Here is a 25,757-nt window from a genome sequence, read left to right on the forward strand (position 1 = left end):
GGCATGCTGGGCTTACAGATGTCCCTTTTACAACATCCCATGATATACAGATTTGAACTACAAAATTCTTTTGGAGCCCCAAGAAACTGAATGCAGTTGTTGAGTGAGGTTTGTTTCAGAAGGGTTTGTGACTGTCTCTGCACACCGAGCGGCGGTAAGTTTGGCTAACAGAATCTTAATTTGTGCAACACCTGAGAGGTTGTAGAGACTTTTAGTCAATGCAAGCAGATTTTTACTGTTGTTTTAACTTGTTTATAAGTAATGAGGTGGAGTTGGTGGGAGAGGCTCTGATCTAGCTCCCAGTATAACCTGGGTACCTATGGAAAGTTGCCTACTTCCAGAGGGAAGAGAGTGCCTTCGTGGAGCTGGAGCTGTGCCCTTAACAGGGGGCTAGATTGGTTTGAGGCTGTGTAAATAACCACCTAATCATTAGCCTCCTCACATAAGACTTTCCTAGGGTCATCTTCACAAGAAAAGATTCTTGTCCAGTTTAAAAAAATAAACTCTAGGCCATCTACCATACAGAGCATAGACACTCATCCACAGAGCCTGAAGCATCTTGCAAACTCACCAGCCGGTTTGCACACATTTCTGGAAGCTAGAAACACAGAATCTGCAGAGGCAGCAACTTCTGGCTCCTCAGAAGTAGCGCTCTACTTTTACAAAGAGCAGCAGAAGTACCTGGCTCTTACCGCGGCTGAACGTATTTACACTCAGCTCCATATGGCTGCGATAAACGCACTGAAACCCCACAGTCAGGGACACGGTCAGCTGAAGTCCACACAGACATCACTACGTGACCGTGTGTTTCAAACGCTCTCCCTGATGATCGGCACGCTGCCGCTGCACCTGTCCTACCGCTGCGATTTTAATTGGTGGAAAAAAAGGTGCAAGTGCGCCTGTCAATTACTCTACAATAGAACTTCAAATGTCCCAAATACGTGATCTCAGATGCATCAAACCTATTTAGATCCGTGTGTGCGCGCCTATCGACTATCCCGCATTCAGAAGGGATGCCTTTTTATTTAGAATAAAATTTTTACCTCTGTTCCCCCAAAGACACACTGTAAGTGTTGTCACAAGATAACAGGATAATAAGGTAGTGTAGCCTAACTACTCATTATAAACCAGACACACACAAAATATCTCCTACTCGAACAGGTGAAATGCGACAACCAAATAAATATCACTATAGTATAATCTGACTCCTATAGCACATCGTAAGAATTACAAACACAGGACAACTAAATCTTTATTTGAAATATAAAAAAAAAAAAATAAGAGAAAACATTCTCCTTCAAAGTAAAAATAAAATGGCATTAAAACATAATGAAGTTACTGTTTTATAATGAAAATCTGGACTCCATCCACACACTTCCTTCCTTAAGAAGGCCTTCCTAATGTCTCCACAGCTTCTTCTATTTTTTAAGCTCCCGTATTCACTGCTAATTTGATATAGCAACATCATCAATCACCGGAGACAGGAACAACTGGCTGTAAGCTCCAAGTCTTGCTCAGATTGCTGGGGCTTGCTCCCCAGCCCTTCCAGCCAGCACAGCTTTTGTCAGCATCCGATTCACTTCCACAACACCGACGCTCAAGCGCATCCTTTTTGTTACGCTTTCTGTATATATTAATTACGACGAGATGGCTCATAAAGGCAGGATTTATGCGGCTTCCAGTGGAATTGCAGCCATCAGAGAGCCGGGTAGCCCCGTAACACACACCAGTGCAGGCAGGATGCAAAGCTGCCCATCTGCGCCTTTCTTCTCTCCCTCAACAGCAAGGCCTTGCCACTTGCCATGAATAACAGAATATTTACTAGCAACCGCAATAATGAAAATTATTATCGGTGTTACTGAAATTACATCAGCAGATACGATGCTCCGAGCGCAGAAAATTACAGACAACTGCTCCCCTGACTCCATGGTGAATCATCCTGTGCAGTCTGCATGCACGCGCCTTCTGCTGGAGCTGCTGGATTCCTCAGCACACCTTCTATGCTTTAATTTGTATTAATAATATAAATATGCACTGCAAGCTTTTGTGAATTGCCAGATGGATTTATCTTTTGTGGAAATTACATTTTCTTTTCCTTTTAAATGAGCCAGCCAAAGGGGCTGAATACAGAATTTGAGTATGATGATGGGTGGGAGCATTTTAAGTGACTGATTTTGCAGCACAAATGTGCCCTATATTTATTAGCCTTTTACTCTAGGTCTATTTTAATTGTTATCTGTTCATGCATGCTACACTATATAATGAAATGCTCCCATTTCACTCTCAGAGCAGAGAGTTTTTTATGTGTATCTCTATTAATGACCCTTAATTAAGTTGATTTTAGTCATTTAACTGTGATTTTCCTCTGGTCAAGAAGTATTTTTAAAGAGAGATGTTGGAAATGAACTCTCATTTAAGCACTTTTCTTAATGCTTTTTGTTCAACAGTTACAGCAATTTACCAGCTATGTTTTCAATGAGGTACGAGGTGGCCATGCAAAAAACTGTTCATCTACGTGAATCATCAAATGTGATTGTTAGCAAACAATTTTTTGGTATTTATTTATGATGGACTTCAAATTTACAAACAATTAGCAAAAACGTTACCACAGGCTAAAGTTCATGACAGTTCTAAGCCACAACAAACACGAGTACATGGTAAAACAGACAAAAAAAAAATTAGGATATTTTAAAACAATTTACATCACAAAATCCATCAAAGTGTCTACAAAAGCACAGTAGTGACATTATTTAGGATTACAAGAATTAATACCTAATTGATCTAGTAAATAAAACTAACTTGCTCTCGTTAAAGTGAATCTTACTTAATATATATGAACAATTAACTCAATAACATCAAAAGCATTGTTCAGATAACTAATTTTTAAAAATGTAATTTTATCTATTTTATAAACTGTAAAATAATGACCAAGGAGATGTTCTTAGTATATGGATATTTGAGGATAAAGAGGATAAAATACTAGAGATCCTTAATTTGGCTTGTCGGGCCATCTTATTATCATATCATAATTTTGCATCTTGTGAATTTTCCTTTTTTTTTTTTTTCCTGAAACTTCAGAGCAATGAAGTTTACAGTAAGGAACTAAAAACACAATAGGCAATAATATATGGAATCCAACCAATGCAATTAGGTAAGATTTTAGACAGTTTTTTACTGTTAATTACTTAACGCTCACATTTTTCAATCTGAAACAATGGTTGTGGTTTTGTAGATCTTTATTTGTTACTGTAATTACAGCTGTCTTAATAAAACACTGACTTTGTAATCCCAGTGTTTCAGGGGTATATATAAGCTTCAAAAATAGAATGGGAAAGATTAAAGGTTCTCTCCAACTCTGTGTAACCTGTGTAACAGAAGAGTAGCTCACATTTCACAAGCAATAACCTGTGCATTTAAAAAAAAAAAAAAAAAAAGAAGAAGAAGAAGAAGAAGAAAAAGAACAACATAGGGAAATGCCTCAGGCAGAAGTTGAAACTGATTGGGCAAAGTAGAAGGACAAGAGCCCTTGAAATTAAACAAAAGCAAATTCATTCTGTTGACAGATGTTGATTACATCAAAGCCGCGAAAGAACTTTTTTCTTTTTCTTTTTTCCCCTTTTTTGCAACTAATACCTCTGCATTCTCTATACATTAAGGATATAACATATCTTAATCAACACAACCCAACATGTAATAATTTTTAAATTTGGTCAAAGTATATTGTAACAAGGTCTTAACGACAGGCTTCTCTAAACAAGAGTGTATTCACATGGTCATGTCTGCATACCCGTGCTGGTCACGCCATCATCAGCCCCTTACTTCCAGGGGTTAACTGCTCTGGCAGCCAAATAAAATACAGAGAGAGCTGTGTAATTATGGAGACAGTCAAAGGGCAGACTCTATTTTGAAATCTATTTGCACAGACAAGGTCTTCCAATTTCGCTTACAGGAAACAAGCTGGTAAAGGGGGTCTCCTCCTCTCCAGATGCTTTCCACACTTTTTTCCCACATCAGGAAATCATGGACATGGACACCATGCAGCACTGTTTCCTGGATTACAGGACTATGTCATTACAGGGAGAAGAGCAAGCCCATGCTCTTGAGAAATATTTCCTCCTAATTGCCCATATTAGGGGAAACCAAAACCCACAAGGACTACTGAAAATGCGACTAGCAGCAATTTGTAAACAGGACACAGCCACAGTCGTCACGATGGTACTGGAAAAGAGAAAACAGAAATGAAAGGGTAAAAACACTCTGTTTTTAATAGCATGATTGGGGAAATGAAATATTCATCAGGGTAGATGTGACTTCAGTTATAACAGCAACACATTGGTGAAAACCTCGACAGCAATATGATTATGACTGTACCCTGACCAACCAAAATCAAGACCAGTATATTGCAAGCATTATATTCAGGTTGTCATTGTTCTATTCAATTACTGAAATTAGCTAGATATTGATGGTAGAAGTTGTTTAGTTAATAAAGGAAGTGAAGGGATTGCTGTCCTTATTACCTCCCAAGAGCCGGTAAAGCAAGCCAATGGCCAAATGCTGACCGGCTCCAGTGCAGCAGCATGAGCCCTGGTGCCGCTGCCACTGGGATTCCCCCGCGATGCTGAACAAAGGCGAGCTGGGCCCTCAGGACCAGTGACGCTCCCTGCTAATTAAAATTTTGCCCTTACTTCACGGAGAGTGGAGACAGGCAATTTATTTGCTGTGCACTAATACAAACGAGTGTTTTAATTGGTTGTAAATTTATAAACTGTATGGAAATGCATTCTTGTTTGGCTTTTTGTTGTTATTACTTGCTCTAGACTGGCACACTAAAATGATGAATCGGAGCCTTCTGAATAATACAGTTCTTCTAATTCATTATTCAATCAAACTTATGGCCAACAAAATAGCTGTTCTGCAAGTTGGTAAACTGGGAAATCACAGAGAATCAGAAACTCTTCTATTTACAGGAAGGATGACAGCCTAAGGGTACTTCATCCCAATAATAACAACATTCAAGTAATAGTGCCCAGGTCACGACAAGCCATGACCCTCCCCATAGCTCCGTCAGGAAGTTGGCTTGGTGCCACCTTTTATCAGCAGCAACCGAGTGCAACTTCAACAAACAAGAAGAAAAGGAAAAATTAATGTTATAGTCTCAAAACCCCCTTCAACCACTTCCCTGAGTTCCTGTGTATATATATGTATATATATACACACATAGTCACACCAAGCCAGTGACTGAGCAAAATTCTGGTGTCATTAAACAGCACGTTGTCATTTTATTACAGGATTTAAAAAAATAGAGAGTACCATCTAGCTATATCTAAATTATATTGATTCATATACCAAGGGAAATTAATTGTCTGCTACACAAAATGTGATTGGGCTGTAACACTTAACTTTGGAAACAGAGCACTGTAGCTCTCCACTTCAGTTTTCCATCCCAGTGCAATTTCTACTAAATCTCTCTCCAACAGCATAACACAAGTAGAAAACAAAAAGAAAGTGTTGCCTAAAGCAGTATCACAGCAAAACGAAACAAGTCAGATACAAAAGCTGGACAAAGCAATATTAAGAGTTTCACACACAGTTAGGGGAATTTAGGCTCCAAATCACAGCATCTGGCAAATTTCAACTTCTGTGACTAGCAGAAGAAACATTCCTCTTATGTTACTACATTGCTATATTGAGTAAATTAATTTATCATGAAGTCAATAAATTAGAATGAGAAAGATATCTGCTCAGGTCTGCATATTTAAATACACCTTTCAAACACCTTCTGTCTATCTTAAGGTTTTGTAAAACATCAGAGGAATTACTTATGCTTGACAGGTTAGTTATTGTACTCACTATTTTCATTTTGTAGGGAAGTAACAACTGTTGGAACAAGTTCGTCAGTTTAAAAAATAGCAGTTGTTTCAGATTAAAATAAAAAAGCTATTCAAATAGTCCTCACACATGCACAATACAGGATCTTGTTGTTAATATGCACCCACCCACAGCTTTAACATTCACCGAATCCTACTGGGATAAAATCTTTTCAGGTGCTCTGTGAAACAACTGTTTTTCAACTGGCATGTTTATGTCTTATGTGCATACCTGATACAGTACTAAACGTTACTGGTGGCACGTTAAAAATAATCTTACTTTAATAACTTAAATTACCAGCTGAAATGGGAAAAATATGTCTGAATCACCACAAAAAATGTTTTCAACAAATCCTTTCAGTGGATGAGCAAGGCTGCTGAAATAAGAGTAACATTTGCACAGAAAATGTAGGGGCTTCTGAACATTGTATCAGGATTTTCTCCATAGCTTGATATACGGGAAGAGTACTGCCAGTTAGCAGTCTTTTCCCCATGCAAAACTCAAGACCCCTTACAATAAACACCTGCATCCAAATCTCTAAGGATAAAAGATGATTCCTGAATCATAACACAGTCTTACCTCTAAATGAAAAAAAAAGTGTACATCGCTAGCAATTTTTGGATGAACATCTTAATAAAATGCTTACATTACTTCTCATTTGGTAAAAAAGACAGCTAGCAGCATTTCTTGCTTTGTACTGAATTTTGTTAATTACTTGTATTATCCTGTTTCCACTTGAAAATGCAAGTTTTATTAGGACAGTGAGTCTTTTAGTGAGAAAAGATGTATGTGTCCTCTGCTGGAGTGGAGTGTAAGTTTGAGGCACTATATCCTGTACACTGGACTTCAAAATATATTAGCAGATAGGTGTAAGAGTTTACAGCTGTTTCTACTATACTGTTGTGGTGTTGGAAACAATCTATGATTTTTATTTTTTTTTTCAAGAAGATGCTTTGCACAAGGAAGATGCTCTAGTCAAGAGCTTGCTGCAGATAACTTCTAGTATCCTTGATAAAGCATTTATTTTTAAACCTGACAATCATCAGAATGTGCTTTTAATGCATAGCTTGGAAGCTTATTCATAAATATGTGACACTGGGTCACTGAATGAATTATAATGATAGGATTATGGATTGAATTTGGAAGAGTACGGTATAATGTTTGGGGGCTGTTTAAAACATTTTTTAAAATACTTTTCATTTATCTCCTTGCTTAACATTTACAAAGACCTCTTTCTTATCATAAAAGTCCCTGTTTATCAAACACTGATACAGGAAGAAGTTGTTTACATTTTCAGAAGTACCAACATACATCACTTATGACAAAAAAAAACAAGCACTCCATAAGAAATGCTCAATCACTGTCAATCATATGCACTAAAATATACATAAACCAAAGCATGTGGTGTGAACTATATTGGATTCAAACTGAACACAGAATTACAACTATAACAAACAAAAAACAAATAATTACAAGTGACTCATAGGCCTATTTACACATCTCACAAAACCGCTGGAAAGGTAGGTAACCATAGAAACCTGACAGCCTAAATTCAGTATTTTAAAATTTGTATTTAGTTTAAAATGCTGAAAATGATGTTTATATTAGATGAAATTCATATTTTAAAGGCTTCAGTTTTTGCTTTGATACTTAAATAAATGCTTAAAATTATTTCATCTCTCCGTTATTAACAATTTGCCTTTTAGATTTGATTTTATTCAAGTAAAGATTACAATTTATCCTTTGTTATAAAATGTCACAAATGAGGTATTTTAATACCACAAATTAATATTTCTAGCACCTCTTTAATGATCAAAATTAAATAATTATATCAAACAAACATTGCTGAACTTATTATTAAATGTTTTACATATGGACTTTCCTGAGCTGCACAGCAGAAAAAAAAAAAAATTACTCAAATTAACTGTTAAAGCTGAAATGCTAATAGCCTTTTCTACTTATAATTCTTTTTCACTGACAATTACAATTTGCATGGCTTAAAATTTAATACTATGATTAGTACTAATGTCCTATATTTTACTTCATAATCTAAATGAGTAAAATATTATTTTTGTAGCTCACTGGCTCTTATACTTAGGTTGTAATGTTCAGTGTGTATTTCATTATGCAGATGAGCAATGGATGTCGTATAACGTGATTTAAATGGGTCAACAGTATTTTCCTATTCACATTAATCATCCAGACAGCCACAAAAAAAATATTTTTTTTTTTGAAAACTAACCCAGGGAATCTCTCTCTCTGCCCCTGATCCTTCCCACCAGCCCACCACCACGAGCCGCAGCCACGGGGCTGCGGGAGCTGGGCTGGGTGCTGGACTCCTGCTGGGGCAGGTGCTAGGCCCTGGCGGGCGCAGCCAGGCCAGCTCTGCTCCTCCCTGTGCCAAGAATGATTCTCCTCATGGAGCTCAGCAGGAGCCACGTGTTGACAAACTGAGCCGATCTGGATCGGCAAAATTCGCTCTTGGCACGGGGACAGGCGGCCGCGCTGCATGCCCAGGCGGCCTGCCCGCAGACGTGGCGCTGGCAGCGAGGCGCCTCCTGCCTCATGCACTTGTCAGGGATCTCCCGCTGAAGGCAGAGGAGACAGGATCAGGCCACTTGTTGCCAGTTGTTTATAGAGCACATCCAAAGCACAGGCTCTGCTCTCAAGCCACATAACCATCACCAAAGGCCTTTTTTTATCATATATGGCACCTTGCAAATAGAGTGGCTATTTATAAATAATATAGCGCTTCTGCAGGAAGGCAAGCCATGCTCACGCATGCTAAAGGGAAAGCACACAAGTGCAAGAGGCCAGAGGCAACACGTGTGGCGGGGCTGGCAGTGCTGGCCTAGGTTCACCCCAAGGCGCAGGCCCCACAGGATGACCCGTGGGCCACCCCAGCTGCCCAGGGCTGCCAGTGGCCCCTCACTGGGCCCCACGCCTCAACGCTTCTGCGCAGCAAGGCCAGCTGCAAGGCTGGGCAGGCGGCAAAGCTGGGGGGGGCTGAGGGAGCGAGCTCCATGGAAGAATCAAAAAAGCAGCCTGAGCTGGGGAGAAGCTTTGGGTTGCATCCCCTGCTGCCTCGGTAGTTCCTCCAATGGATACAGACAAACCTCAAAAAGGGCAGAAATTCGGGATGTGCTGACACCGTGCTCTCAGCAGCCTGGGGGAGGTGTCCATCCTGAGTCAGGATGGCAACTGCCTCCCCCACAGACGCTGAGCTTTAATAAGCCTTCATGAATGTCAGACACAAAAAGGGGCTTTATTCTGTGGTAGAGAAAGGGTAATAAGGTGTTTTGCATTTTCCATGCAGTGGTTTTGAAGCGCATTTTCTGGCTCCAGACACAACACCAGCCCTTCCCCACAGCACCGCCACATCCAGGAATCTCCCTCCTGAAGGCACGAGCCACCCTTTCCAGCACGGTGCCCCCCTTGCTCTTTGCACAAATGCTGGGATGTGCCAGCTTTTTTCTGTCAGGAGCAGGAGGGAAATGGTTCAAGGAAGCATCTGGAAAAACTTCCCCTGGGTTTGCACAGAGCACGGGGCTGGGGGAGAGGGCTGCATTGCCCTGGGCACACAGGCGGTGTGCCCCCCTGCCTACCCTGCTGGAGACCCCAGGGGCTTTTGAGCCACCACTCTCCTCACTTCACAACCACCACCTTTCCTCTTCTAGTTCATGAACATAGATGAAAAGGAGTAGGACCTGAGCTTCAGCTTTTAAAGTAAACTAATCAACATATGGCACAATATGAGGTTTACAACTATTTGGATCTCACCAGATTATATTTGCAGTGCTTGTGTCCCTGGACAAATGTTTCACCAGTATCTAATAAACAGCTGGCTACAACAGGCACCTTAACTGGGAAAGAGCTAAGGCATCTGTGGGCACCAGCTTTGTGGTTGATATACAGTAAATTAAACAATAATCACCACAACAATGACTACAGGTTCAGTTTTGACCATGACCTTCCCTAGGTATCAGGAACATGAAGGAATTCAGCATATTTCATTGGAGTGACAACCTATATGCAGGTCAGGATCTGACACACTTGTTTCCCCTGTGCCCATCTCATGTAATACACATCAGGAGGAGTTGAGCCAGATGGCATGCAACATCTATGAATTTCCGATGCATGTCTTCAGGATGGGCTCCAGCCCTGCCTATCTGCCCCACCACTCTCCAATGAGCAAACTACACATTCAGATCCCAAAAACTAGGTGGTAAGGAAGGACCTCTGGGTTTCCTCACTACTCCATATCCTGCCATCAACACTCCAGCTACTATTACAAGAGATTTCCTGGAGGAACTACAAGCAGTACTTGTTGAAACAGACAATATAACACAAACTACAGCACCTGGTTATTCCCTCAAGACTGGATCAAGTCCAGTTGCACTTTAGGAAATGCTTTCTTACCCCCCAAACCTAGACCTTGCTCCCTGTCACTTCTCCTCCTGCACATGTTACAGGTGTAAGTTACCCAAACAAAACCACGCTGTCCTATCAGGTGCTTTAAAGATGGATACAGCAATGCCAACAACTGCTATTTCCCATAAAACGGGACTTTAAATAAATAAATAAGCAAACAAATAATTAAGTTCTAAACTATCTTCATCAGTCTATTCCCTCACTGTGTACATTTTATTGGGCTATTCCACCATCTGAATTTCTAAAACACATCAAGTAAGCAATGGGTTTCTCAAGAGAGGAGATCTACAAATCCTTTTCCTGAACTGAAAAGGATTTGAGCATTTTTTTTTTTCTGCACAGATAGTGAATCGATAAGCATCAGTAAATGTTTTGCTTTCCCTGTGATGAAGATAATCTAACTTGCCAGCTAAATATGACAGGCATTTCTTCAGAGCATGCTTAGCTACCTTGTCTGCAAAGCTGGGCAGCAATCCATGAAATTCTCCATGGGGACATCCCACTTAGCCAATTACTAATTCACATATTCAACACAGAACGCTTAGATTTTCTTGCATGATTTGTCAAACATCCACTCTAGTGCTCTTGTTCTTGTTGCTACAGGTTTGTGGTTTAAATATACAGCTTTACAACAGTATTGCCCACTGGAGATACAGACCAATGGCAGCAATTTGAGCCCACAGCTGGATCTCCCAGTTGCTCTGACTGGACTTGTCTGCTTGTAATTGAGGAGAAGTTTCAGCTAGAACCCAGCTCACTTTTGAACTTATTTATTCAGAACTTTGTTTAGATAGAAGGAGCTCTGGAGGCAGATCTGACAGAACAGACATAATTTGTGGAGATACTAATTGCATGAAAAGAACTATTTTGCAAAAGACTTCCCATTCAAATTGACACACCAAAAAAAGGCATTTTTACCTTTTTACTTAAAGGCAGAGGCATATATAACCTTAACATGACTGGAAGCTGTATAGCCATCTCCTTGTGAGCTGTCTCTCACACGTGAGACATGGGCACATACTGCATTGCATGATGCTCATGGGAAAGACTGAAGAAATAAAAAACAGGCTACCAGTAAAGCCATGCATATGGCAAATTATACAGACTGGTGCCATCAAGGAAGGTCAGTGATCCCGGCAGCCCCTGGTAAATCCAATGACAGTGCACACCCATCTTGAGAGTACTATACTAGAACCGCAGATCTGCATGTGGAAATTTTGGTGTCTTAATTTCAATAGTGCCATTGCAGCTGAAACCATCATCTTTATAATTTAAAATGCAGGCTAGTAAAGCTCTTCTTTAGACAATAACAATTAGCATGTTATTGCTCCATCCAGATGTGTTTCATGATGCACTATAAATTATTCTGACAATTATAAAACAGAGCTAGCTGGACAGAGAGAGTACAAAAGCTTCATCTGGAGAATGAGCACTGGTATTCCTGCAGCTTTCTGCAGCAGTCCAGCCACAGAACCAGACATGTTCCACGTTCAACCTGTCTTTGGTCTGGATCTTGGCAGACTTTGTCCCAACACCTTTTTTTTTGGGTGAGGAAGTTGGGTGCTAAAATATACAAAGGATGTGACAACAGACGTTATGTGTATTGACAGAATCATACCTGAGATATGTACCGGAGAAGGTATCAATTCATTTCGACTCTAAAATCATCCCCAGATCAGCAAATTCAGTGAATTATGTTCTAGAAGCCCTGCTGTACACTTAAATCATGGACAATGCGAATTCCATTTCAAATTACCTGCATGGCCTATTGCAAAATAACATGATCATGAATTTTGATTTTATGATTCTGACCACAACTTTATTAACATCAGGGGTCCTGAATCCTACTCAGTGAACAAAACAACTACAGTGAAGTCAACTCTGACTTGTTTGCTACCACTGCAGTGGTACAGTCAGCAGAAGCAGCATGCCCATGCCCCAGCTATGGCTGCTCACAGTGCAGTGTATCATCACCTGTAGCGCCAGAGGTGACAGGAGAGAATGTGTGCCTTTACCTCAGCCACACCGGCAGATTACTTTCAGCTGGCTGAACTTCCAGTCACAACTTCCAAACAACCTGTTTGCAGCCTCCAACAAGGAACATGGTCCCAGAGGTGAGGATACTGCTGCAGCAAAAGCCACCCAAATTTGTCAAGCAGTTATATTATTCTATACCTGACTCACATAACTGGAAAAAGAAAAATGATTTCAATTACTCAGTGAAGTTAACATGAAAGTCTATCAAAATTTACTTCAGCCTGCTTCCCTCAGGTGATTACAGCGGGAGTCAGTATCACCAACTTAGATGCAGAGAGTTAGGTTGACTGAATTCCACCTTTATTGACTTGGATAGTCTCTTCAGGAAAGCTGAGATATACCTTATATTTCACTGAAGAACCAAGACTGATTTTATGCAACAGTTCTCACAAAAAGAGTTATTCGGATAAAAGAGACCGAAATAAACAAAAGCAAGATTGTCTTTATCAAGCAGGTTTTAGAAACAGCTGCCATATACTCCTTCTGCACTTTTGCAATTTTGGGTTGCTCTGCAATTAAAATTTTGCCAAAAAACATGTAGTAGTTAAGGAGAGTTCTCTGCAATGCTAAACTCTTAGATAATTTAACTACACCACCTAGAAAACAGCTGGGACAGAAACATACCAGCAAAGTAATTCTGGCTGGTACAACTTGATCTTTCTGAGGAACTATTTAAGATTTCCCAGAAGAGAAATCTTCTCATGACTTGAGCTTCTATTGAATTAGTAGGGTCTGCTAGAGCATTAACAAATCTTTAAATAATAAACCTAGACAAGTCCCACTACTTGATACATTTCTTTTAAGAACACCCATTTCATTTAGGTCTCTGTCTTGAGCCATAAGAAGCATGTCAATAATAATCAGTACACAACAACTAGAAACAACACTCAGAAATGAGACTTGCCTAGTCACCTCACAGCTGTTAATTCAGAAAGCACAGGGCAATGAAATTAAACCTTGTCACCACCCACAATTTCACCCATAACGCAAGAGCGTAATTCAATTCTCAGACCTGCACAAATCAATGCAGACAACATCTCATCTTGGTGTCAAACTAGGATGGCTTTGCAAGATGACTGTCCGCTTGGTTATTAGAGTAGAAGATCAACTCGTCTAGATGAGTTTACAAGCACATTCAAGAGCTACGAACTCAAGCAACATACAAGCAGACCTGGAGTGACTGCATCATGTATTAAATAAAGTTCCTTATTTTTATGACTTGTGGTATGAGGTCAGGAGCTCACTGTTATTTTTTTCCAACTCCAATCAGAAGATCTGGGACCAAACGGCTGGATTTCTGTGAGAAAAATAATTTCTTTGTCATTTTCTTTAAGTGTTATACCATGTGTGTTGACGTTCATAATTCTGAAAAATACACAATGCAGGACCTAAATTTAAGTTCATGTACATCTCAACATGAATCAGTTAATCTGAGAACATCTGATATGCCCTAGGTGTTAATGTATAAATATAGATCATGTTCATTACTGCAGTAGCCCTTCATGGTTCAAAATAAGCTTGATCTAAAATCGAAACATCCTTTTAACAGGTATTTTAAGTATAAATACATGAAAGTAAACATCCTTAAGATGTGAAAGTTGGAGACTTTACACAGCTGGTTAGAGTGGCTGGTTATTTATCTTCTAAACTAGAGAGACTACAATACGACCTTCAAAAACCCTCACGAAAGTTTTCTCAGGCTGCACTCTATAGAATAAGTCTGCCAAAAGACTTCTGAGGAACACTGAAGAGTCCTTTATTACCATTTTCTAAGACTTCCATGTAGCATAGCAGTTTATTGAACACTTGTTTTCCAACATTTTCCTCTTTGTTTAGAAATTAGGGCATACAGGAAAAGACATCTACTGATTTGGAAAGGATAACAACTCTAAAAGGAAAACTCCCCAGGGAATCAGTCATTTAACAAAACAAACAAATGAACTTTCCATACTTTGTTTCTATGTCATAAAACATTTCCAGATTGTTTTCCATTCAAATAATATGTTTTTAATACGCACTATGTTAAAGGAACTTAAAAACTAATTTCAAACTTCCTCTGTCCAAGAATCTCTGTAGTATCATATGCTATCATATGGATAAAGCCCTTTGCCAACAAACAGTTCCATTTGTAAACATTACCTTAGATGTTTTCTCTTATACCCTTTCCATATTTCCTTTTCCTATGCCCATTTACAAGGACTGAAAAGACTTTATTTAAGTAAAAAAAAAAAAAAAAAAGTTTATTATCAATGTGTTCTGCTTCTCTACACAGGAAGAGAAAAGTTACAGCTGTTCAGACAGAAGTGTAAGAAGGGACAAAAGGAGCATTTGCCAAAAGAGAAGAAGGAAGAAGATCTACATGTTTGACAAACAAAACCCAAGACATACAGACACCATGAGATATGACTGAATCAGAAGAAACCCTTACCATATAATGACCTGACTTCAGATGTTCTGACATGGTTCCTTTAAAAAAATCTTCTGTAATCTTTGTATCACTACAGAACACAGCCATCCAATGGTGTGACTTGAACTGCTGAACACAAAGTATGAGTAACTTTTCTTAAACAGAAACTAGAGCTTGACTTCATACAGTGCCTTTCATACTTAGTGCGTTACAAATTGCTTTAAATACTGGCAGGCAAACAGCCATTATACACTCAAGAGCTCATACATAATAATACTTAGCATTTTTATAGAGCTTTTCATCTTCAAAGTGCTTTACAAACAACTCATTACTCTCAACCAACGCACCTGCAAAGTAGATAAATATCTGTACTGTGGGTGGAGAAAGAGACAGGAAGTTCACTGGCTTATCCAAGGCCATGCACCACCAGCCTTGAAGCCCCTAGCTCCTGGATTCTAGTCCTACAAATAACTTCAACACAGTCTTGTGTTGAGACTGTAACTCTTCTTCAGCCATACAGCTGCAGGAGGACTTGCCTCACTAACAAGAGGATGCCAGCAGATGAGCCTACCATTCCTGATGCTGGCAAGCTCCTCAGGGCTGTTTTCTCCCACCAGAACCATCAACCCAGGAACGTGTGAAGCCCAGACACCAAGGTGAGACTCATGATGTACACTCTGAAGCTGATTCGCCACCAAACAGCAAGCTGGCAAATCTTCTACTTCAGCAAAAGCCTTGGTGTCTCCCTTACTTCTCAAACTGCCACACATTTTCTGTGGCAGGGGACTCGTACAATACAGACCAACAGAAAACTTAAGTTTGTGGCCTCCAGGTACAGCCACAATACAAGAAAACAACTTCAGCTTCCTGCCTCAGGCAATCTAATGATTCAAAACTTTGAATGAACTTTGTCTGGTAAGGGCAGTAACTCTCTCCCTTGCTGGTGAATGGAAAAATAATCTTAATGGGATTTTACCACATGATTATACTTCTACTTTTTGATGCATAAAAATATCCAATATGATTTTTTTTCATGCCTTTTTTAAACCTCAGAAACACCAAGAATGTCAAACCTGGAACAGAAAAGAAGCCTGGGAGATGTAAACTGTAATACAATACATGTAATGTACTACAGCAGACTTTCTATTCCCTAACCACAGGAACAGAATCACTGAATTTTTAGTAAAGGCATCTTTATTTTAGATGCTTGTTTGTCACTAGATTTAAATGAATAAATCTGAGAATCCTTATCTGTTCATTTTTCACATTTATGATGCCAGAGCTTTACATGTTCTCCAGTCACTGTAGTTCCTCCCACAGAAAACAGCTCATGCTCAGAAAAGTAAGTTTCAGACAAACTGCTAGAACAACAGAAAAACAATAAATTGTTGAAGGCCAATTTTTCCACATTTTTTCTTAGGATATCAGGGGAAAAAAATCTTTCTACAAGTAATGATGTATATATAAAGTTAGGTAGGTAAATGTGAGCAGTAAGAGACAAATGAACGATGGCAGAAGTGTATGTAGATAGAATAATAACTAACATGTTCTGCATGCATGTCCAATCAACCTGGTCATAAAAGCTAGAATAGGAACAACACAGTAGCTGTTAATTACTCTTCTCATATCTTAACTTTCTAAATTTTACAAAAACAAACCAACCAAACAAAACAAAACACAAGGTCACACAATTCAAAACAATGAGGAAACAACTCTTGACCATTGAGCAGAAATTACGAGTTCCCCACATTTAGAAGAATTTTAAGATATATATTTTTTTTAAATGACAAAAATACATTTTCTCATGAACATAAAGGCATATATATAAGAGCAAGCTAAAAATAAAACATACAGGAAATGCAATTAAATTTAATTAGATTGACCATTAACTCTCTCTCTGCACTCAAAAAAAAAAAAAAAGTTAAAACATTTTCTAAATACAAAAATCCAGCATGATAAAGTTCTGCTGCTAAAATTATATGCAATGTTTGTGTAATGCAGCTTTTCTCACAGAATGAAACAGATTAAAGGAGAGACATGTAAGAAAAAAAAATCAACATGCACTAAACTCTGAAAACATAGAAATGACAATATCATAAAAAAACAACACATCAGAGTAACACTAATACTGCAACATTTTTTGTTATTTTGTTTAATAACTTGTTGCTTTATTTGTATGCAGCAATCAAGAAATGCAAAAAGAATTTCTTTTGTTGCCTGTACTTTTAGCTGCTCCTATTTTCATTCTATTTTAAAAAGAATCTTTTCTCCTAATCATCAACAAAGTAAAACCAGATTTTACTAGTGGTGAAGTACATTATCCATCAGCATAAGGTGATACTACACAAAAAACAACACAGAAAATAAGAGGAGTCAATGCTTGAACACAGCTTTCCTTCAATTCCCTTGGGAATCCTGGTACTACAGGTCTTGGATTCCCAAGCAGAGGGGATATTGTTCATCATGATCTACAGCTCATCTGGGACTAAATCCAGGTAGACTGCTTGATGAAATATAGGCGCCATCAGGTAACAGGAGTGGTCATGGAGACTACAGAAATGTGTAACTAAAAACTACAAAATGAAATTAAAACACTGCTGTAGCCAAACAGCCCCCTTCTACTGGATGCAGTAACTAAGTCAGAGAACACACAAAGCACAGATCACGCCCTATTTACTTTCTCTTCCTTTTTCACCTATGTAATACGAAAGTTAGACTAAGCACACAAGTATGTTTTAACAAACATTTCTGATTTTAATACAAATACTTCGGAAAGGAACCACTGTGACAAATGCACACAGCTTGAAAAGACAAAGCATAAATAAATAAATAAATAAATAAATTTTACATATCCTACTCCTCCTCCCACTTCATTACTTCAAAATATTTTCAAATTAAAATTTATTGCTAATAAATATAGCAAGATCAACAGCACTGGGGTGTGGTGGTCAGAAGCACTGCAAGCCATCCAGCAGTGGCACCTCACCACCCCAAACTGTCACAGAGAAGAAAAGAGAGCAAGTGTTTCGCCACGTGTGAGTTTCCAAGGGCTATGGGACTGTGCTTGTTCAGGAGTGGGAGGAGAGAATGATTAGAAAGAGGAAAAGATATACAATCCCAAATGGCAACTGAGGAGTTCATTGTAATGAGGAATCCTACAGGCAGTTTTAGCACAGAGAAGGCCTTGTACAGACTGTATACATGATCAGTCTCTATATTAAAATTACAGTTTGCAATGAAACTGCAAAATTATCTCTGAACATTGTTAAAAATTCCTAAGCTTTCTCTTAAATTTGCTCATGGATCACAACTGGCAAAACCACAGCATCATATCTCATATGTACAAATATAATGGAAAGAAAAAACAGCTTAGATTTCACAACATCAATCTCCACTGCAGCTTTAGCTGCAAATCCAAAAACAGAAGGAGCCTATCTTCAATTTGACTTCAGCAGAAACCCAAACTTCAGAATAAGAAATGAAAATACCACAGCACTATGTTAGGGCAATTGACTGAAACGGACTTTTTTTTGGAGGGTAGCCTCAAACTTATCCTCTAATTATAGCTGTACGTAAAAAAAACACACAAGAAATAATTGGTGTTGTATCAGAACAGAATAGTTCAGTTTCCAATGCAGAACTGTTAACCACCTGTAACACAAAATTTCAGATCTTTATAGCTATGTGGGATGTCACTTTTGTGTACATCTTTAATACAGCTTCTGGTCTGCTTAGGGAAATTCAGCTTTATTACTTTATCAGAATCTGGAAAGCCACTTCATATACATCCACTTTTAAACTATGTGTTAACCTGGCAGCTTAGAAATAGCAGGCATTAGCACAGGCTTCAGACTCCATTTAATTCTCCTGATGACACTCTTACACAAGACCCTCCGCAAATTACTCCCTTGGCACTACAGTTTCTCCATCCATCAACTGCTGTTAACAATTTCAGTCCCTTTTGTCTGCTGTAGATACCTGGGCTGTGAGCTCTCTGAGGCAGAACCTGTTACACTATACGCTCACGTGGCATCTCATCCTGTTACTTCAGTTAGAGAAGCTATCTGCTCTAAAATACAGTATCACTCACAATTTGAGATCCAGAATTTCCTCAGCAATGTTTCAGTCCTTCATCCTTTCCCTTCAAATGCTACATATTGCAGTAAACAAGCTCAGAGACCACCAGAGACCGGTCATATACTATACCACTGTTCCTGATATTTTAGTAAAAGAACGTGCAAGAACGAAAAACCAGACTTCACTTGCAGTTTAACTCTGCAAAAAGGCTTGTCAGGGTGATCTTCTGATGCAGACTTTAAAGGCCTGGATCTTTTTTCTTAAATTGAATCCTTAGATCTTGTGAAGCAGTATCTGTTACATCACTGATACACTATATCCATACAGAGAAGCCTGAATCAGTCATTTAGGTCTCTGCAGAGCAACACTAAGGCTCACATGCTAACACCACTTCTGTTCTGAGTATAGATTTCAGCCTGAAGAGACTGACTGCTTTAGAAAGAGATGAAGCAAAAGAGTTCAGAACAAGTATGCCTGTCCCAAGACAACACTGAAATACAAACCATAGACATGACTTTGTTTCAGACTTTGCTTCTACTACACAGTATTATTTTAAGCCTTTGCTTATATACCTGAAGCCAGGTAAGGAAATGTCACACAAGGAAAGCAAAGTGGAAGTGGTGCATGCAAACAGGGAGTGCTCATCACTGATGGGTATCCTAACGTCTAACTCTGAAGATTGAGTACTGTAAAACTGTGTAGAACACAGCTGAAAGCCGACTTCCTGTAATGGGCCACATCAATTTCTTAGTAAAGGACTTCTCAGAACATCTGGGCATTTTCCTTCAGGGTCAGTAGCCCACAAACACAGCTGAGCACCAGCCCTCATAGCGAATCACTGCACTAGGGCACTGAGTTGCTGCAGGCTTTAAAAGTTTCAGAGCTCTGTGATGGAAATAGATAGAAAAAAGCTCCCTTCCATCTAGGAAAAGGTCCAGCTGAATGTTAAGAAGAGAGACTCTGCAAAATGGAAAAGGATACATGTAACACATATTTCCCAAACAGTTCAATTTTGCCAGGATTACAGCTTGGCTTACTATACTACTTCCAGTATCTAAAAATGTACCTATCCAATACATTTACTACAGACTAAATACTGGCTGATATAAGGTACTGTCTGGGACCTGGCCACCCAAGGCACAAGGCATACAGAGCAGAAAAAGCTTTCATAAAGCTGGTGGAACAACGCAGTCTTCAGGGATACGTTATGAATTTTGTCTCCGTGTGGATATTAGTTACAGCCACAGTGGTGGCAATCCGGCACAAGGCCAATGTGTACCCTTCCACAGAGAAGATGACCAAAACTGGGGCAAGTGGCTGCATGAGGGGGCACAAATCAGCAGAGCTGATTGTAGCAGAAAACTCCAAGTTTCTGCTGCTGGGTGAGCCGGCTGCTGCATGGCGACAGCAGCCTTCTTCCCCCTCCCAGCCATGTCTGCAGTTGTGGGCCAACAGGCCTGGGGAGCTGGCCAAGGCCGCATGGCCTCCACTGCAGCAGCCGGTCTACGGAGAGGTGGACAAGGTGATCCAATTCTCAGCCACGGCTGGACACCTGCAGAGGACAGTCCTCCCTTTGAATATCATCTTGGCTGATGCCGATTGAGAAAAAGAATCTAACAGGAAAACCGCACCCTACCAATACACCCCCAGTTAGAAGTGATGTATCTTGTCAGAACAAAGGCTCTGTGTGCTGCCAACAACACATTACCTCTCAGCTGAAAGAAGAGAACAATTAAACACTTTATTGAAAGGGGAATATTTTTTCTCTCATGCCTCAAACCATGAAAGTATATGTCTCCCTGAGAGTTACTCATTGCTGCACTGTTGAAATGGGAATAATTCCTTGTCTGCCTGCTTATTTGCAAGACAGGGATGGAAATACCTCAGGATGATTTGAAAATGTTATAAGTGTACTACGATCAAATGGTTTGAACTTCCACCGTGCATCATTTGCAGCTGATAATGCTAATGTTAAATCCTGGAGACATGAGTCTGTCTACAAATTAATGGAAAATGTGAATTAACATTTGCTTCCAGCTAATTGCCCAGCTCATATATTGCACAGTGCAGCCAAGCATCATTTGATCTTGAAAACTCTCTGACAAAAGTTTTCAATCACTTTTTCTCATCTACCAAAAAACCTTCAGACTTATAGGACATATTTCATTATCAGTCTGGAATACTAGGCAATGTTTAGTCAAGTCCCCCAAAGACTGATATGTGTTTATTGTACATTTTTTTTTAAGTGAATTAGATAGCTTTAAAGTATTAGAAGTTACCATAGATGAGGACTAAATATTTGTAAATTTTTGCACTGTACATTTCTAAGTTTAACAGTGATGAAGATATGGGTGAAAAGATGTTTTTTGTATTTGAATATCAACAGTGCTGAGAATTTTTTTATGATTCATTCTTAATATGAGAATAATCTCATATATGCTAAAGTTTATTGGTACACTTATGAAAAGGTAGGCTGCTTTTAAAGTTTTACTCCTATTCCAAATCTCATTACCAAAAAGATGGAAACAGACTGATTCAATAGCATATGACAACTCAAAAACCTGGCATTCATGCTTCAACTTGACAGAGAAGGAAAACGTTTTTCTTCAGAGCTCTGAAAAACATTCTCCCTTTGCAGGTAGTTGAAACTAAAGAGGTTTTGGATATATATTACTCAGTGAAGCTACAGATTTGACCTTGACTGTGCTCCTAAAATCAAAAACCCATGAAATGGGTTATTTCCAGCAGGTACTTTATTAAGCTATTTATTGAACCACCTCTCAGATGTTAACTCTATAGAATGTTTCTGTATGCTAGCATGTAGAGTTCACCATAAAATGATACTTTGAAAATTGACTGTCTGTTTTACCATATTAAATAGCAAAGCCATATCTGATCACACAGAAAAACACTATGTGAAATTAAATATATATGCTTTAACTAGAGGAAGTAAACTAATTGCTTCATAGTGCCTCAGTTACTTGTCTGCATCTTTTCCTATTACTCCACTCTCTGCAGGGTCTGAGCTAACATTTCTGATTTCTGTGATGCTTCAGAATAGCTTGATTATTTTCTTAAAATTACCTTATTGGAGAAGAGGTTGTTACTCCTTTGAAATACTCAATTTTGCCTAGAGTAGCTCTGAAGGATAGACAACATTCAATCATCGCATCATTGACTAGACTCGCAAACTGAACAGATCTATACAGCCCAAATAAAATGCATTGCAGTATTGAAAATGATACTAATTAAAAAAAGACCTCTAATGAGATTCAGCACTTCTAGGCAAACTTGGATTAACACGGTTTTTAAGCCACAATGCAACAAAATCATACCCCAGCTATGCCCCCCTCTCCGTTTTTTTTTTTTTTTTTTTTTTTGGGGGGGAAGATTTAAAAGCATATATTTATGTATCTCCTCTTCATGTTACTAAGGAAGGTGAAAAAAATAAAATTCTCAGAAAAAAAAACTAACATTTTGAAATAGCTATGCATCCAAAGAATAATAATATCTCACAATAACTCTTGTGCTGGACATAAAAACAGCCCAAAGAAGAAATCTACTGCTTCTACACATGAGCGGGGTGAAGTCTTATTGGCACCTGTTTAGGATGCTTGCACAATTTTCCAGTTGTGCAAATATGCAGACTAGGTAAAGCACAAGCAAACATACAGCCTGTGCACACAGACTACATATCTGAGAGATGTATCACACACCTCCAATCTACAATAACTTAACCTTAAAAGTCTGGCAATAACATGCAGCATAGATGGACCACTCATTCATCGGTAGATAGGGAAGCAAGATAAGAAATCAGTTCTATCAGTATTTAACACAGTAAGTGACTTGTTTTACATGATATGTCTTCTCATCAATTATTTTCCCATGGCTCCAAGTCCTGAAACTTCATTACAAGCAATTAGGGGCTTCTACTCTACAATAATTTACTTGCCTAAAATTAATAGATCAATGAAAGATTATTATGCCTTAAATCATAGAAATTGTATTTGGAGACATGCAGTTCTTTGACGTCTTCCACTTTATTTTATTACCAATGAACATCACAGATGCAATTATTGTAATACTTGAAACTATCGTAGTATTCAAGTAGACCGTTTACAAGCCCATAAAACACCATATAATCACTATCATTTATAAGTACAAACCCTGACAGGTCAACATACCATTCGATGTGTTTGTATTCTGTCTTAATTTTCTTTTACAAATGGTAAATGCAATTGGCGCTCTTATGCCCCCTCACACTCTTATCAAGTTGTGTACCTTCTCCTTAGGTTGACAGTATTGCAATTCTGACAGTAGCAAGACAGGGACTGTTCAAATAAATTGTCTGATATGCCTAACAAAAAATCACAGACTGTCTTTTTAACTTTCTGCAAGCACAATCATTCAACTTTTCTTTTTCAAACATATTAAAGACTTTTTTATGATAGCCTAATTCCTTCTGATATGTGGAGGAAGTCTTTAAACAGTATACAAACTTCCAAGATCTCTGCTTTTCAAGTGTGCTAGAAACAGTTCCATAATTATGAAAATTTTCTTTTCATCATTTACAGAAATATTACATCAGATGTATGAAGAGATATCACATAAGGGGCTATCAAAAAGTAATTTTCATTCTATTTAGATAGAATAGACTCCCTTCGGTGAGCAGAAATCTAATTTAAATTACTTCTGTCTTTCAATATTTGCAAATTAAATTATACTGAACTGTCCAAATCAGGGAAAATTGGATTTAGCTTAATCAGTCTTGTCTGAACTGTGACAGTTTTGCTTTTTCAACTTCTGGAAATATGCATCCACTAGGGGAACTGAAGAAGTTTTGATGTCTGGAGGGAGGGATGAAAGCTTAACAAATTTAAATGGCTTGGGTCTATTAACTGGATGATAGACACAGAGTTTCCAGGTGTGGATGCAGCTGGAGGCAGTTGTACTGGTCACACATGACCACAACAATATCCAGAACAAAGTCTGCAGATGAAGAAATGCTGAAGCAAGAAATCAAGAATAGTATGAATTTGTACAATAAATTTCAATTTGAGATTCAAAACAAACCAACAACAACAGACATTCTATGGTACTACATACTACAGATGTGATTCAGTTTCTAACTGGCACATGTGCTAGTGTAAAGGTTTTGACCGGTGTCAGAAATAAAAAAGAGACTCTGAAGGCCAAATGCCCCAGCTCTTCCCAGTGTTCAGCTGAAGCTCAGATTCTAAGATTCCAGTCAAACTGAAATTTCCTTATGAATATGAGCCTTCATCAATGAAAAATTTGACACGGCTCTTGTGCCCTGCAAAACTCAGGATCAACTGTGAAGAAAAGGCTGCTATATTCTCAAAAGTTTGAAAAGACTTGAACAGAACAAAAAATAGAAGTACAGCAGAAGATCATTACCAACAACATGAGAAAACGGATTGAAATTTTATGTCAGCTGCATAGCATTGCAATATTGTGCTTTGGCTGAAAGATGAAGAATTTACAGTCTTAAAAAAAAAAAAAAAAAAAAAAAAGACTCATACAAGTCTTTCACTGAGACCATTGTAAGGTGTTTCTTTCTATTCACACATTTAAGATTTTACAACAGGAGCCAAAAAGAAACACTCACTTAACTGTATGCCCCAAAGAGCCTCCAGTCTTATTTAATCTGAGAGACAAGGTAACACAGAGGGGAAGGAATGAGAGGTAAATAACATAACACCAATACGAAAACACATTTATCAGTGAGGTACAGAACCGTGTACAATTGCTCTGATGTGTCACCAAGGCAGCAAAACACACGGGACTGAATCGTTTCTGCTGGGCTGTGGTAGAAAAGGCACTTTCAGGAAGACCGCGCTGTGAGGAACGGCAGGAGCTGAAGAGCCTCTACATGCACGCAAAAGTTACGCGACTCAGTGGGATCGGACAGTAAACGTACTTATTTCAGTCACATTTTATTCATTTTTTAACAGAAAACTAAATTTCTGACAGGAACAGCACAGTAACACACCCCCGCGGCCGCCAGCAGCGCTCAGGGCCAGCTCCCGGCACGGCGCACACCGGGGCCGAGCGCTCCTCACCCCCTGCCCCTCCGCACGGCGCCGAGCCCCCCGCTCCCGGTGCCACCGGCCCGGCCCGGCCGGGCTGTCCCGCCGCCACCCTGCCGGGTGCTCCCACCGCCCGCGGGGCGAGGCCCTTCGCGCCCCGTGCGCTGAGGCAGGCGGACACGGCGCTCCGGTGGCTTCTCCCGCCGGCATCAGCCACCAACGTCCCCGCCGGGCAGCTAGACAGCGGCAGCGGCGGCGGCGGGCTGTCGCGCGCAGCTCCGTTTAACGGGCGGCGCCTGCTGCCCGCCCCTCTCTTCTCCTTCCCTCCTCCCTTCCCTTCCCTCCCCGCCCCGCGGCGGCGCGCTCACCTCCGCCCCGCAGCACGTTGACAGCTCTGGGCGCCGCCATCTTGGCCGCGTGAGGCGGGATCACGTGGACGCGATAGGCGGGGCGCGGCGGGAGCCGTCCTGCCTCGCGCCGCGGCCGTTGCGCGCGCGCTGCGTGAGGCGAGTGCCGCCCGCGGCCGTTAGGGCCGGGCCGGGCCTCCGCGACCGTCAGCCCCGGCGGGGCGCCTCGGGACGGGCCCTGGCGGCGGGGCGGCAGCGCCCCCGCCGCGGGGTCTGTGAAGGGCGCACGGCTGCTCGCCCCTGCGCCGTGTTGTATGTGGTGAGGCTGAGGCGTAACGCCCCGCGGTCTGTCAGCTTCCCGGCAGCGAGACGGCGCTTCCCAAGGGGGCCGGCGGTCCCAGCGGGGCTGCAACCGTGTCACTCCCCAAGGGCTAAAGCCGCCTCAATGTTTTATTCGAGTTCTTTTTAAAGTTTTTCTTTCCCCATGTACTTGTTTATTCCGTTGTAGCAAAGTAGCTTTTCTGAGGAAAAGAATGAACT

General features: G+C 40.0%; 1 protein-coding gene across 2 annotated transcripts in view; it reads right to left on the reverse strand.

Annotated features, from left to right (window-relative positions):
* The window catches only part of METAP1D (methionyl aminopeptidase type 1D, mitochondrial), a 47,003-nt gene extending 21,698 nt beyond the window's left edge, over positions 1 to 25,305 (reverse strand). Inside the window, exon 1 of one of the 2 annotated variants that reach the window (XM_084289389.1) lies at positions 25,239 to 25,305. In XM_084289389.1, the coding sequence (XP_084145515.1) occupies positions 25,239 to 25,278 (40 nt within the window). In that variant the 5' untranslated portion in view covers positions 25,279 to 25,305. Of the gene's footprint in view, positions 1 to 3,947; positions 4,034 to 25,238 lie in introns of those variants that run through there. The other variant, XM_084289388.1, reaches the window with a different exon arrangement.
* Positions 25,306 to 25,757: the final 452 nt, after the last annotated feature.

The sequence above is a fragment of the Netta rufina genome (genome assembly GCF_964035555.1).
Source record: "Netta rufina genome assembly, chromosome: 6".
In the NCBI taxonomy this organism is placed as follows: Eukaryota; Metazoa; Chordata; class Aves; order Anseriformes; family Anatidae; genus Netta; species Netta rufina.